Genomic DNA, 13,507 nt, shown 5'->3' with positions numbered 1-13,507 from the left:
GCTCACAGGCAGCTGTGGGTCAGATAGTAACTCGCTTGGGTTCTTCTTCTTTGGGGTTGTGTGTGTTAGGGTCACCATAGTGGATCATCTGCCTCCACCCTGCCCTCACATCTCCTTCAGTCACACCAACTTTCTGCATGCCCTCCTTCCCTGCATCCATGCATATCAGGCCGCTCTCTTCTTTTACCCTTCATCTTCAGTCCCTTTGTTTGGTGTCCCTATTCTCACCTTTACACTCCTTCCATTACTTTTATAGCTGCCTCCGAACATGCCTTCCTGTACTCCAGCAGCAGTTTGGACTGGCACCGTGTTGGAACACAGCACAGGTGGGAGTCATTGTTAAACTTGGCAAGATCCTGTTGTTCAGCAACAACAGTGATTGTCTTCTTCCTCTGTTTGGCCACCACTACTATGTCCAATTGGTTAGGCATCACCAGTTTGACCTTCTGACTCTGGAAGTCCCACAGGACCACCCTAGGGGGCACAGATCTTCCTGTATCCTATGCCCGCTACTTGGCTATGATGCTCCATGTACTGTGTGCCCTGCCTGCCAGCGTCTTGCACCCTTCTGTAATGTGCTGAATTATTTCCGGAGCATCTCTGCACAAACTGCACCTTGGGTCTTGCCGTAGTGTAGTATATCTTGTGCTTGGAGCTTTTTCCTGCACTGCCATGATCTGTGCATCTGTGCAGTCCAGCTTTGTCCAGCCATTTTCAATATCTGGATGAATCCTGCACTCCACCTGAGCTCTGAGAATTATCCAGATAACTGATGCCCCAACCTCCAATGAAATCCCCTTCAGTTTCTAAGAGAAGAATTTACCCTCATATCAGAACAAGCCAAATCTCCTTCTGCTCCATCCCATGGACCTGAATTGCCATGGTGTTTCACCCAGTGAAACCACTTGACCCCTTACTGGCAGCCCTCTTGGTAGATTCCCTTTGCCATCACTGGTTCATAAGCAAACAGTTAGTACATCAACTGCTGAATTTCCACCACTGTTTTTTTTTTTTTTTTTTGCCGTTGTGCTATCACACCAATTTGTTTCTGGCCCTTAGAGAACCTAAAATAAAAGACAAGGTGTGCAGCACAGAGTGGCAGAAAACACAAAACGACTGAATCTCACTGTGAGTTAAACACTGACTTGCATTTAAGCTCAGAGTAATTCTTTGGCACAGATGGACAATATAGGCAGGTGCAACGTTTCCTGTAATGGCACAACCTTGAGAGGAACAAGAATTATTGTGAAAACACACACAAATTCTCTGGTTCCCTTATGAGCTCAGTCTATGATCAAATATGCACAATCAAACAGACAGGCGGCGGTACCTTGGAGTAAAGATATATTCGGTCTGTGTACCGGCTGGCGCAGAACTGCAGGCCTGGGTAGAAGGGATGGGCGTTGTTGGCGTCCTCGCCACCATTGCCCCCATCATCATCATTAGCATCAGCCGCAGAAGACAAACACGGCAGAGCTCCGCAGTCTGCAGGGAGAGAGGAATAGGCTGACTAATATCTCACTGAGCATATATTATTGACTCATTATTGGTTTTCACTGCTTTATTGGTACTCTGTTTGCTCCTCTGGTGATGCAATGAGTAGAAGAGACATTAAACTCCCGCAGCTTTTAAGATTTATTATACTGAGCACAATATTGGGAAGATGTGGCATTTGTAGCAGATCATTCAAATATGTATGCATATACACTAGATGCATGGAAAAACACCCATATATTGATGCTTATTGCTTTCAAACACTTGATTAAGAATCTGAAATGAAAATGTTGAAGCAATTATCTCTGACATTTTCATATAAATGGGAGTCAAAGTCAACATTCTTGCTATCAGCAGTTGATATAAGAGCAAACAAACGTGGCGGTTTAAACACTCTGCTTTACTCTAAAAGTAGACCCAACAGATTATTGAAAGAACAGAGGAATTTTGCATCACTAGAAATAAGACTGCCTAGGACAAAAGATTAAGTAATAAAGTGCTTGAAATAAGTCACACCTTTTGTGTATAACTTATTAAAATAAATGAAAATTAACTCGCTTAACAAAGTAATAGCCCACGTTTATTGTTTTGTTTTTTGTGAAACAGGTGGTGGCAGATAACAGTTGATAACAGTTTCAGAATCAGCTGTAAAAGCTATTCAAAGAGCAAATCGCAGAATTTCTTTGTCCTGCTGGTGTAAATTCTGCTTCTAAATGGGAAAACATGAAGGCATTTTAGGGTGGATATACATAATTTGTCACAGTCTAGCAGTTTTGTTGTTCTCAGTCCTTAGTTTAGTTTTTTTTAATCTGATTTTAGACTTTTTAGATTCATTTGTTTTTTGTTTCAATTCCATTTCTAGTTTTGATTCAGGTCTGGATTTGATTTTCTGTATATTTCTCTGAGTAATCTTGTAGTATTTCTAGATGTTTTGGAACACTAGTTTCTATGTAGATTCATGGGTTATAATTAATCATAAGTTTAATGCTAAGTTAACCATATTTTGTCAAATCTCTGTGGTAGATTTTTTTTATCTGCCATGTTACTTCCTGCTTTATTTTGATAGTCCTACTTCCTCTTTATCTAGTTTTCTGATTCTATTTAGCTGTGTCTTGTTTTTCCTTTTTTGTATATACAGTCCTTGTCAGAGTGTTTATATACATCTCTCATGCATTTCCTCGTCGTTCCATGCGTCAGTATTTTTCCAGCTTTATTTCTCCTGTCGGACTTTGTTTTTCCTTTTGGACTTTCTAACAGCCAGCCTTTGACATATAAACACATTTCATTTATGCTAGTTTAGTTTTTTTTACTGTGCAATTAGTTATCACAGCGAATTAATTATTTACATGTCTAATAAACCAGGCAAAATGAATAGCATGTTACACAGTTTGTGTCTTTCCCTGCTGTTATCCTCATATACAGTCTTCCTGTTAGTGCTGTGCTGCATGGGGACGCTCCACTCACTCAGAGTTAACAGTATACATGTGCAGCTATCCCACCGACACAGAGGAGAAAAACGGTTGGCTTAATTTAGGAAGAACAATCTTAGCTATGGATTAAGACAACAACAAATCTGTAAATGAATTATGTACAAGCACTGCATCAGAACTTCTTTTTTCCCTTACAAAAAAAACCAGACCACTGGGAAGCATAATGTTTGGTTTATTAAAAAGAAGAAGCGGGTAAAGCTTGAAAAACTCTTGGAGATGAATCTCAGGGTCAGGGCGCCGTCTCACTGCAGAGTCTTCAGGCTGAATCCTCCTGTGGTTCCTGAGCGGAGAGAGATAGCAGAGAGAAAAAGACAGTAAATGTTAGACATGCCTGTGTAAGCTTAGCCAGGTAAATGCATTAGGAGATGATTTTTTTTATTACCCTGTAATACAGTATTAGTATGCCAACACACATATTTATTTAGCCTCTATGTAATATTTTCTTAGAGCCGCTGTCATATTTTAAACTTACCTTGTGTCTTCAGTCTCATTTGGTTCCTCGACGTTCTGTTGGCAGAGCAGAAATACAATACAGGTAACTGTCAACAAGACCACGAAGCCTAAAAACAGTGTTTACAAGACGTCTCAAATAAAAGTATTTTATTTATAACTATATATCACAAAAACCGCTACTTGTTTCCACGACTGTTGTGCAGTTATCGTTTTATCAGCTGACCAGACAAACACATGCCATCATATTACAGATGCAGTACTGGCTAATATTAAATTTGGTCAACTCAGCAAAAAGCTATGGTTAAAAAATAATTTGCATTTAAAAGTAACTTGGAGCAACTAATTATGTGTTGCTAGCTTAATCTGGTGTCAATTAGCTTGTCTAACATCTACATCTATAATCCACTATAATGTTTGTATTAGCTAGTTATATAGTCTTTTTTTAACATCTTACCTTTTAAAATGCTGATATAGCTCTATTGTGCAGATAGCATACGTTACTAACTTAAGAGAACTATTGCAAGTGTTTGTGATTTGCCATTGGAATAGATCTGGAATTGAATTGGACCCGGTGTAGATGACAAGATTCCAATGTCCCAGTCTACATTATCATGAAGTCTGGGTCCAGTCATGTAGACAGACTATTACTAGAGTAATGGGGTCTTGCCTAAGGGCGTGACATGGCTGATCAACCAATTAAATTTGCCTCCTGATGTGCATGACTTTTCCATCTTTAGGCTGTAGGGATAATAATGTGTTGATGTGCTATAAGTGACTTTTTGCATCATAACTGAATCACAACCATTCAAACAATGGGCACAGTTAAAAATTCAAAAACAAACAAAGATTAATAAATGAAATCTTTTTTTAAAATATGATAATCTAAAAGTTTTGAAATATTTCTTTTTTAAAAAGGACAAGAAAGTAGATTAGCCTGGTGTTTGCATGGCGTCCTAAATATCTGTAACCCATACTGACACATACTTTTCTATTAAAAAGGTCAAATTAAAAAAAAATGAGCATGAAACTAACTGCTAGCATGCTAGTCATCTACAAGTTACAACCTGTCCTACATGCAGCACCTGTTAGCTTGGCTGGTGAAACAGAGTTCATAAAAGAGGTTATTTAATACACGCGATTGTACCAATGAGTCCAAGTACATATAAAAAAAAAAGATTAGAACTGGTGAAATATAAACATTTGGAAGCCAAATCTACCGGATGTAGCTATCAACTGAAATAGCAGCAGCAAGTTTATATTTTAAAATAAAGTTAAAATTAAGCAATGTTTTTATTTAAACAAATGTACAAACATAAAGGATAAAGTGTAAATGTCACATACCGTGTAAAAGATGGACGCAGCTACTGTGACGTCACCCATTGTTTCCAAATTCCTGTTTGAAGCTTTGAGATGAGCATTTCTGTGGTCGCCATTGTGGCTGCAAAAAACTGGGTGTGACGAGAAGGAGTGAGTTTGACTGTGGATCCACATGCTTGTTGGTTAATGACAACTCATTAGCCAATAAATGTGCAGTTTCATACCGATATGGCCCAAAACGAGTGACTGAGCCAATGAACAGAAGAGTTGTTTCCAGAAGTGAAGACAGAAATCTGTTTTCCCGTAAACCTCTATAGGCCCAAAAGCATTTTTGCAACCACAGCTATCATCATCGGGTGACTTTCAGTTTTAAAGCAATTCAACTTTCTGACCAACTAATTTTAATCACTATAGAAAACTATTCCTTCAGTATAACGCTGTTCAGCAACACAGAAAGCCAACTTCTTTGACAGAAAATGCCCAATTTATTTTTCACAAGTTCACTCTAGAATTTGCTGAACAACAGGATTGAAACGCAGCTAGAGAGCAGAAAAAAAGAGTGATAAAATCATGGTCACACAAGGAGAGAAACAGAGAAAGAAGAGAGGGAGCGGGTCATTAATGTCAGCTATGTAGCTTGCTCATCCTGCCAGCATCTAGCACGAAAAGGTCAGGTGGTGGAAATGAGACCGCCACTGTTCGACCACGCTTCATTTAGACAATGACCTATAACACTCTGATAATACTTGCCTTAAATCACTTCGCGTGGCCAGTTGTCTGCCTTGTCGGTGTGTGTGTTAGTGAGATTGCGCGTGCGTGCGTGTCCATCTGGCTTGCTAATGGGGGAAAAATACTGACACAGGCTGTCTGCGACAAGAGAGTTTCCATTGAACAAGTGCTGCCCTGCACCTGCACTGGATCTCTAGTGGGTATGGGAGAAAGACATCTCTCCAGTGTTTTGGTTGGGAAACGAAAGAGAACTCCAAGTGTGAAGACTGCTGTTGCCAAGCCACTGTCAATCCCCGTTTTTGAGAATTAAATGTATTTATCTCTCAAAATCTCTCAAAAGACGTGTATATTTAATAAAAAAGTGAATCAATCGTAGATGAAACAGACTTTTCTAGCATTTTAATGCAGTTGTTTAAAACAAACAAACAAACAAACAGATTTTCTACCGACTGAGTGCTGCTGGTGGCGTAATATGATTCAGATCAGTGTTTAGTTCCCTTTGCTAGCTTGTTTCTTTCTTTCTGGCTATGGTGGAAAACTCCTACTCTTCTTAGCACATTTTCACTACCAGCTGCTGATCAATAGAAAACCATGACATCATTAGTGTGAGTGTACAATGCTGACAATATGCAAACTCACTCATAGCAGAGTGATTATTGGTCACAGAGTACATTATGCCTGTGAGGTCAAACAATATATCATATTTTTCACTCTACCTAGCACACCTTCATATGGGACTGCACAGGTAAGGTATTTAAGCAGAGACACTCTGGAATAGCTGATCAGTCAAAACCAATGAACAGCTGATCAGGCTAAAATATCTGCATCTGATCACAGATGTTCACCTACTCAGAAATATAATTATACGTCTTTATGATGCAGAACACAACAACTGATTGGTCCATTTGGCAGCAATATGCTGTTTGAACATCATATTTATTCCAGCAAAGGTTCTGCGAGGCTTTAATTCCCTCTCTGATACTAATGCTAATGGCAGCACAGCAGCCACCAATCTGCTAGTGTAGCATTCGCTACACTATGGCTACACTACTGGGTTTATATTAGACAGATGCTTAAGTTTCTATTCTATCTCTATATCCTTAATCACGTCATAAACCGTTCTTTTAACATGCTCTTTGTATTCAAAGTATTTCAATCGCTTCTACTTTGCAGTATTTCTTTAAGCAGTTTTTATTTTCCACAGAAACTGTTTCTATTTACTGACTGTTTTACGGTCCATCGCTGCTTTGAATAATATCAGCGATGTAATTTGATGCCAAATCCCTTTGTATCGATGTGAGATCATCCAAGTAAGACATTTTCTCTCCTTGACCTATCCTGTACAAAGTCCATATCTTTCACTTTTATGTTTGCCGTCCTCATAGGTGCAATTTTCCCAGGTCTGCCACAGTATGTTCTGCTCTCAGACCAGCCTCAGCTGGAATGGGCCACTCTGAAAATACCAAGATAACCAGACGAAGGCATTTCACAGAGCTACAAACCTGGAACCAAAACATTTTTAGGACACTAGCTTTTCGCTAAATCCCATCCATCCTTTTGTCCTGCTGCATCTGTAATGAAACCTTGCATCTCTGCAGTGTGCAGCCCATATTTGTTGTAAGCAGTTTTTTTCCCCCCCTTCCCCTGTTTGCAGTGGTAGAACGCGCCAGCTGCATTAAGTGGGCCATTTATACGATGGGGGCAATTCATCTTACAAAGCCGTCTTATTAGACTGTCACTTACACAGTATGAACAGTGCCTTCAAAACACCCCAAGGGATTTATCTGTTATTTTACTGAGAGAGAAAGAAAACAACGCCTAATTGGACTGAGTCATCTTATCTTCTGCAGAATTGAAACAAAAGATTAAAAAAAAAAAAGGAAAAAAAAGAAATCCTAACTGTGCTTCTCAAGCATGAAGACGTTTGGTGCCGCTGCTACATTTGCACTAATATCCAAAAGAGACAGGTATCCATGTTTAAATGTTTGGGCCATGCAGATCGACTGAGCGACAGACAGTAAGGAGAGAGTGGGAGACGGGGAGGTGGAGGAGGAGTGATTGCCTGTCTGTGCTGTGAGGAAAGTAATCTCAGAGCAATCAAGAGGTAGGAGCGGCCGACAGCTCTGCGGTTTGCCTTCTAAAACCACAGGCAGGTTGAGGAAAATCATTAGGCGCCGCTCCTGACCCCATAGGTCACTTTTATTGGACAAACACAGTGCTTTGTAATACCCACGCTGCTGGAGACAGACTGGCAACAGCATGTAACTAAGAATCTGACTAAACAACAACAGGACAGATAAATGCCTTGAATAGTTTTTCTTTTCTAAAACAAATTACGTCATGCATACTAGCCAGTACACTCGTGCAGTTTTTGAAGGCAGTCTGATTTGTAGATTTAAGCTGTCAATATCGTCTGTCTCAGCGCAGGCTGCCTCCCTCGTGTTGAAACAAGAGCCGTGTGAGAGCGGTACTATCTGCCATAGGACTACTGGAACTACCTATAACAAATCAAGTGAAGACATTAACGTAGTAACATGCGCCAGGTCACTGGGTCTAAACTCTAGGGTCAGAGTTAGGTGTAGGGCTTGGTTACCATCCGATCCCTCTTGTAGAATTGTTGCCTGTTTAAAACACCCAAATGTATTGTTTTAATAGAAAAGTTTCAAAATGTGAGACTTTATCTTCAAGACCCTGAAAATTTGTCTATGTAGTACGTGGCTAGAACAAAATCACAGGTTACAAGTGAGATGGTGGATTCAGAGGTCTATTTCATCATAGGTGGTAACCCTAACCCTGCAGGAACCGAACTTTACTTCTGAAGAAAGCCCAAACACGTGTGAGTCAGAATGACTCTTTTCTTTATTCTATGATTAAAGTGACTTAGGAGCACAACTAAAAACTACTAAAGTGGCACAGATTTACTGTAGTGTTGGGGTTTTCAGTGATGCCAGCTTTAAGGTCAGAGGGTGTGGAGCCTTAAAATCAACTAAAGAGGGTGTTTGTAAGTCATTTGGTTTTAATTGGCTAACACCAACTAGTAAGACTTGATGCATGCTCAATCATCCAGGTAAGGAAATCCTGAAGAAGCTGATTTTGTTCGTCTGGATGTAGAGTTTTCAGTGGGAGAAACATTTCGTCAATTATAATCAGTACATTTGCATAATGACAACTGATCAACACTGACCAATGAAGAAACTGACCTCACAGCCCATTGTTCCTTCAGTGGGCTGGTTTCAGTCATTGTGCAAATGTACGGTTTATAAGATTGGGGAAACCTGCAGTCAGCTGAGACTGAAGAAGTCACTTGACGAAACGTTTCTCCCACTGAAAACTCTACATCCACGTGAACAGAATCAACCTTTTCGGGACTAACTAGTACAGTACTGATCAGTCCCATTTTAACACTTCTATGATCAAGATTGGGCTTTTTTTCGTCTTTTTTTTCTTAAAACCATGAAAAAACATGGTTAAAATGGCAGACTGCGGTAACTACGGTAACTGCGGTAACTGCCTGGCAAGCTAACAGGTTTATAGATGACCCTCAACTCTCAGCCTGGCCTAATGCAGTCTGAAAGGAGATAGAGTCCTGCTGTGTAAGCTATTACATTATAAAGACTAATGTTTGTACCTTTTTCAATAAATGAATTTATGAACTGCTCATACTTATATATCTATACATACATACCGTGGGTGGGCAATTAATAAGCTGAACTTAGTTCTGTTCAATATTATTTTTATCTCTTTATAAACTGCTACTGTTAAGAGTAGATGTTGTAATTAGGCAATGAAAATGTGAAGTAGGTAAAAAAAAAGCAGTTTATCTTTTAAAACACATTCCCAAAAACAGAGTGAACAAAATCTCTTTTTGCTAAATTTCAAACTACTATTGCCAGTTTTCTTGTAGTTTAATTACTTTATCTGCAGTTTTTCCTTTTTTTTTTCTTACTCAGTGGCAGAAATCCAGATTTTTTTGTCATGAGTGATTTAAGAGCTCGGGAATGTCCTTACAAAACTGCTCTCAGGTCCCATACTCTTTTAACGCTTTGCCCAAGAGGAGCCACGTGACAGCTGTGTGCTAGTCCGCGTTACCATGTTCAGTCTGAAGCGCCTCCAAAAGTGAAACAAACTATCTGTGATTCAGTCCTTTCAACCTGATGAAGTTAACAACATGGTAAATTTTTAGGACTGACTTACACAACACCTCCTGACTTTCGATACAATCCAAAAATACCAATTTCAGTCACTTCAATTCAGTTCAGTCACTTGAAGGTATTATTTCCAGAAGTATTCTGGAAAAATACCAAACAATCAAACACCCCACAGAGCCCCACAGGAGAGGGGCCTGATGGCTGAAGGCTCTGCCTCCCATTCTACTTTTAGAAACTCTAACAACTACAAGTAACCCTGCAGTCTGACAGCAAAGTGCTTTATTAGGACAACATATATAGCAGTACTATCAGATCTTTAAGATAAGTTTGGGCCTGCCCCTTTATGTGAGGAGAAGGATTATAAATTTGATTGTGGCTCTAACAGGGAGCCAATGAAGAGAGGCCAATATGGGACAAATATCATCTCTTTCTTGGCGCTGTTAGTACCCTCTATTTTGGATTAAATGGAGGTTTTTAGGGAATCTTTAGAACAACCTGATAATAATAAGAGTAGTTTCCAATGGCTTTGTGCAGATAAAAGAAAGTAGCTCTTCATATTTGGACATCTTGGTTAAAAATGACTCCAAGATTTCTTACAGTGTTGGTGGAGGCCAAGGTATGCCATTCAGAGGCAAGTGTCTGGTTCGACGCAGTTTCTCTGATTTTTAAGGCACCAAGTACAGCTGTAGTTTTAAAAACTATGTCATCTGGGTTCAATGATAGATATAACTAGGTATCATTTAAATACCAATAAAAATAAATCTGAAAATTGAAAAGTAGATCATAAAACCTGACAGTTTGTCCCGGGATTTCAAGCATAAAGTTACTCAGCAGTCCGCTCTCCACAAACTAAGCACGCAGCACTACCTTTGACATCAGTAAATAAATACGTATTAGTCCAGTTTAAACAAAACAAAACAACAACTCTACATTGAAAACAAAAGAAAACAAAATTGTACTGTGACTTCACAAAAAAACAAAACAGTGATCTATTCTCTGATGACGAGTTTTGGTGGCTGAAATGGGAAACTGCATAACGTATACTTATTTATGCTCGAATCCTAATTTCCCATTGACATCACGCAGGACAACCAAAGTGCCAGATGTGGCCCAGGGGCCGTACGATTCACAGGTCTGATACAGACCCACAAATAAGCAGCGACTGAAGGTAGCAGCCTTTGCGCATCCCAAGGGAAGAAACACAAACAAACACGGTGATGTCCATGACTTCTAGACTTCTGGCAGCAAATCACTTTTTATCAGTCTTAAAACAGACCTTATATTTTTCAGCATGTTGGCTGAACCTCTAAAAATGGGAGACAATATATAAAAGTGGCTGCAATTCCTAAACAGTTAATGCAATAACTTCGTCAAACCCCTTAAATTAAAGCTGAAAGTCTACAGATCGATCAAATGTTAATGCAGAAGTGAAACCCACAAGCACTGTGGCAGGGATTTAGCTATTAGCCAATCAGAAGAAAGTGTGCTTTCAGAAAGGGGGTGGCTTAAAGAGGGAGGAACTAAAATGGCTTATAAATTGCATGAGCCAGGTGTCCATCCAATTTATAAGCAACAGTTTAAGGTAAAAACGGATCCTTTTGAACTATGAATCATGCAAACCTACTCGAGAGGACTCCCTGGATAAAATATTAAAGCTGGAGTTGAATAAGAAAGGTTCAGATAAGAAAATTAAAAGTGAGAAACCCCTTTTATTCATTTATCTGTGGAATCCAAACAACTATTATTTCAAAAATTACAATCAAGTGGCAAATTTAATACTGTAAAACACTGTGTTGGAATCTAAAAAGCTCACGTGGCTTTCCACTGAGCGTTGGGCAGCTTATAGGCTTGTGTTTCTCTTGTTTCCGTGTCTGTTATAAGACAAGGTGTTCTCATCACTTAAGACAGCCCTGTATCACTCTGCCTGTATGTTTAGGCTATTGCTTAAAGCTCTACAACTCCTGCACAGTACTGCAGGTAGACATGAGCTGTCTCCAGGGGAAAAAGTGTATGACTAAGGGGACGTAGGGGGCCAAGTTGGTATCCAGCGGTGTCTCTTTAGTGCTGCCATTTCTGATCGACTGTGAAGCTTTTATCGCTCCCCTTGAGTCAGTCTAAATAGAGGTGTTTTTATTTTTAAAAAAGGCTTTTTGCTCACCTTTAGTATAAAGTACAGAAGGCACTGCAGGGAAAAGAAAAGCTGCAGTGGAATTCAGTCCTAGACTGATGGGGTGGCACACGTATCTGCAAAGATGGGAAATTAACCACTCGACAATCTGGGCACTAATAGATGTCAAATTGTAAGTGTGTGCGTGTGTCTCAAGAACAGGAATCAGCCAGGTTGTTGCACGCTGATCTCTGGATGTTAAAGGCTAATGGGGATTGATGGCTTGCCTGTTAAAACCTGAACGCTTTACTCCTTCCCGTGTTGAGTGTTCTAGAATAATGTTTTTGAAAAAAGCCCCGAGCTCAGTGTCACCCCTTTAATATGAACATCTACATGTTTTCAGAGGCAACACCCAGGTCACGGGCTTTTCTTAGACTCTGCTAGTCTGGCATTTTTTTAAAGCTCTTCATATTGCACACAGTGTAATTAGTTCTTTGTAATTAGTGCAATTTATTGCTTTGCGTATCCCTTTGAGACACGAGTACTTGAACACAGAGGTCTTAATTTGCAATATTACACACTGTGTAATTGGGAATTTGTTTCCTCACATCCCTCTGAGATTCACAGACATGTGCACATATAACCAGAGCGGACGGGGGAACGGCAGGTTGTGTTTCAGGGACGAGCTGGAGCATCTAGGGAGCTTGTGCCTTTCATGAAATTAGACCTTGGTCAACTTTATTAAAAGAAAAAAAACAACAACACAAAAAAACAAAACAGCCAATCAGGAGCTCGTCAGTTGGTGCTGTACGCTGGTCCTCAAAGCCAGTGGAGATCAGCCAAGTTTTACTTACTGTAATATCTCCTGTAGCTTCATGGCGCAAAGTGCAGAAATAGTAATAAGAAGTAAGAATAATAATGCCTAGCCCCATATGGAATGAGCTACGGTGCCTTATTGGAGGTGATGATATTAAACAGCATTATATGGGCAGGTGACAAGAAGGCACTAGCCAATTTCCCTAGATATGAAAAGAAGAAGATTGCATGTGGGATTACCCTGTGTGCGGTCAGGGGGGAGGCAGCCACCACCGCTAGCGTCGACGTCGCCTCTCTCTCCCACTGATTGTTTGCCTTTGAGCCACCGCTTGTCCTCTTCCTCTGCTTCTCCCACTCTCTGTTTGTCTTTGGGAGGCTCAGCCTCCTTCTCCTCCATCTCCCCCGCTTTGCTCTGTTTGCCTTTGCGTGATTTCTGAGGCCGGGCTTTTCCCCAGCTGAGCTCTGGCTCACTGTCGGAGCTGGAGAGAACGACACAAGCCTGGTCCCTCTGGGTTGCAGGGGGTAGCTGAGGCCTGGGTGGCTCTGAGCCAGCAGGGAGAGACAGAAAGAGAGAGAGATGAAGATTACTCTATTGGCTGAGCCGCACAGTGTAATCAGACTTTGAAGAGTTTCATTCCCGAGCAAGATATCCATCATCTGAAGAGTGTGACAGTGTGACAAAATGACTGCTGACATGAAAGTAAAACTCAATATGGCTCATTAGTGATGTTATTTGCCATCATAAGTTCTTCACTGACAAGTTTAGCGGGTGTGATGGTGTAAATGAGTCGACATAAGCAGGGGCGCAGAAGAATGTGTATATTTTCAAGCCTTTATTGTGGACCTATTATGCTCATTTCGAGCTCCTTATTTTTATTCTTGGACTTTCTTATCTTTGCATGATTCACATTTCAAAGTGATCCTTATTTATTGTTTACCGGGCCTCAGTGCAG

At 40.2% G+C, this 13,507-nt stretch overlaps 1 protein-coding gene and 1 long non-coding RNA gene across 2 annotated transcripts in view; both read right to left on the bottom strand.

Annotated features, from left to right (window-relative positions):
- Positions 1-13,507, bottom strand: part of zranb3 (zinc finger, RAN-binding domain containing 3) — a 127,134-nt gene that overhangs the window by 46,035 nt on the left and 67,592 nt on the right. Inside the window, 2 exon segments of the mRNA XM_082525067.1 lie at positions 1,331-1,485; positions 12,795-13,097. Of these exon segments, the coding sequence (XP_082381193.1) occupies positions 1,331-1,485; positions 12,795-13,097 (458 nt within the window).
- LOC309701077 lies at positions 3,124-5,436 on the bottom strand. Its single transcript, XR_014274853.1, has 3 exons — positions 4,779-5,436; positions 3,457-3,491; positions 3,124-3,264 (listed from the first exon to the last, which is right to left on the bottom strand). It is a non-coding gene; the product is annotated as an uncharacterized lncRNA (long non-coding RNA).

The sequence above is a fragment of the Aulonocara stuartgranti genome (assembly GCF_965226115.1).
Source record: "Aulonocara stuartgranti genome assembly, chromosome: 23".
NCBI lineage: Eukaryota > Metazoa > Chordata > Actinopteri > Cichliformes > Cichlidae > Aulonocara > Aulonocara stuartgranti.
The sequence above is the reverse complement of the archived record's forward strand: the minus strand, read 5'-3'. Positions and strand labels throughout refer to the sequence as shown.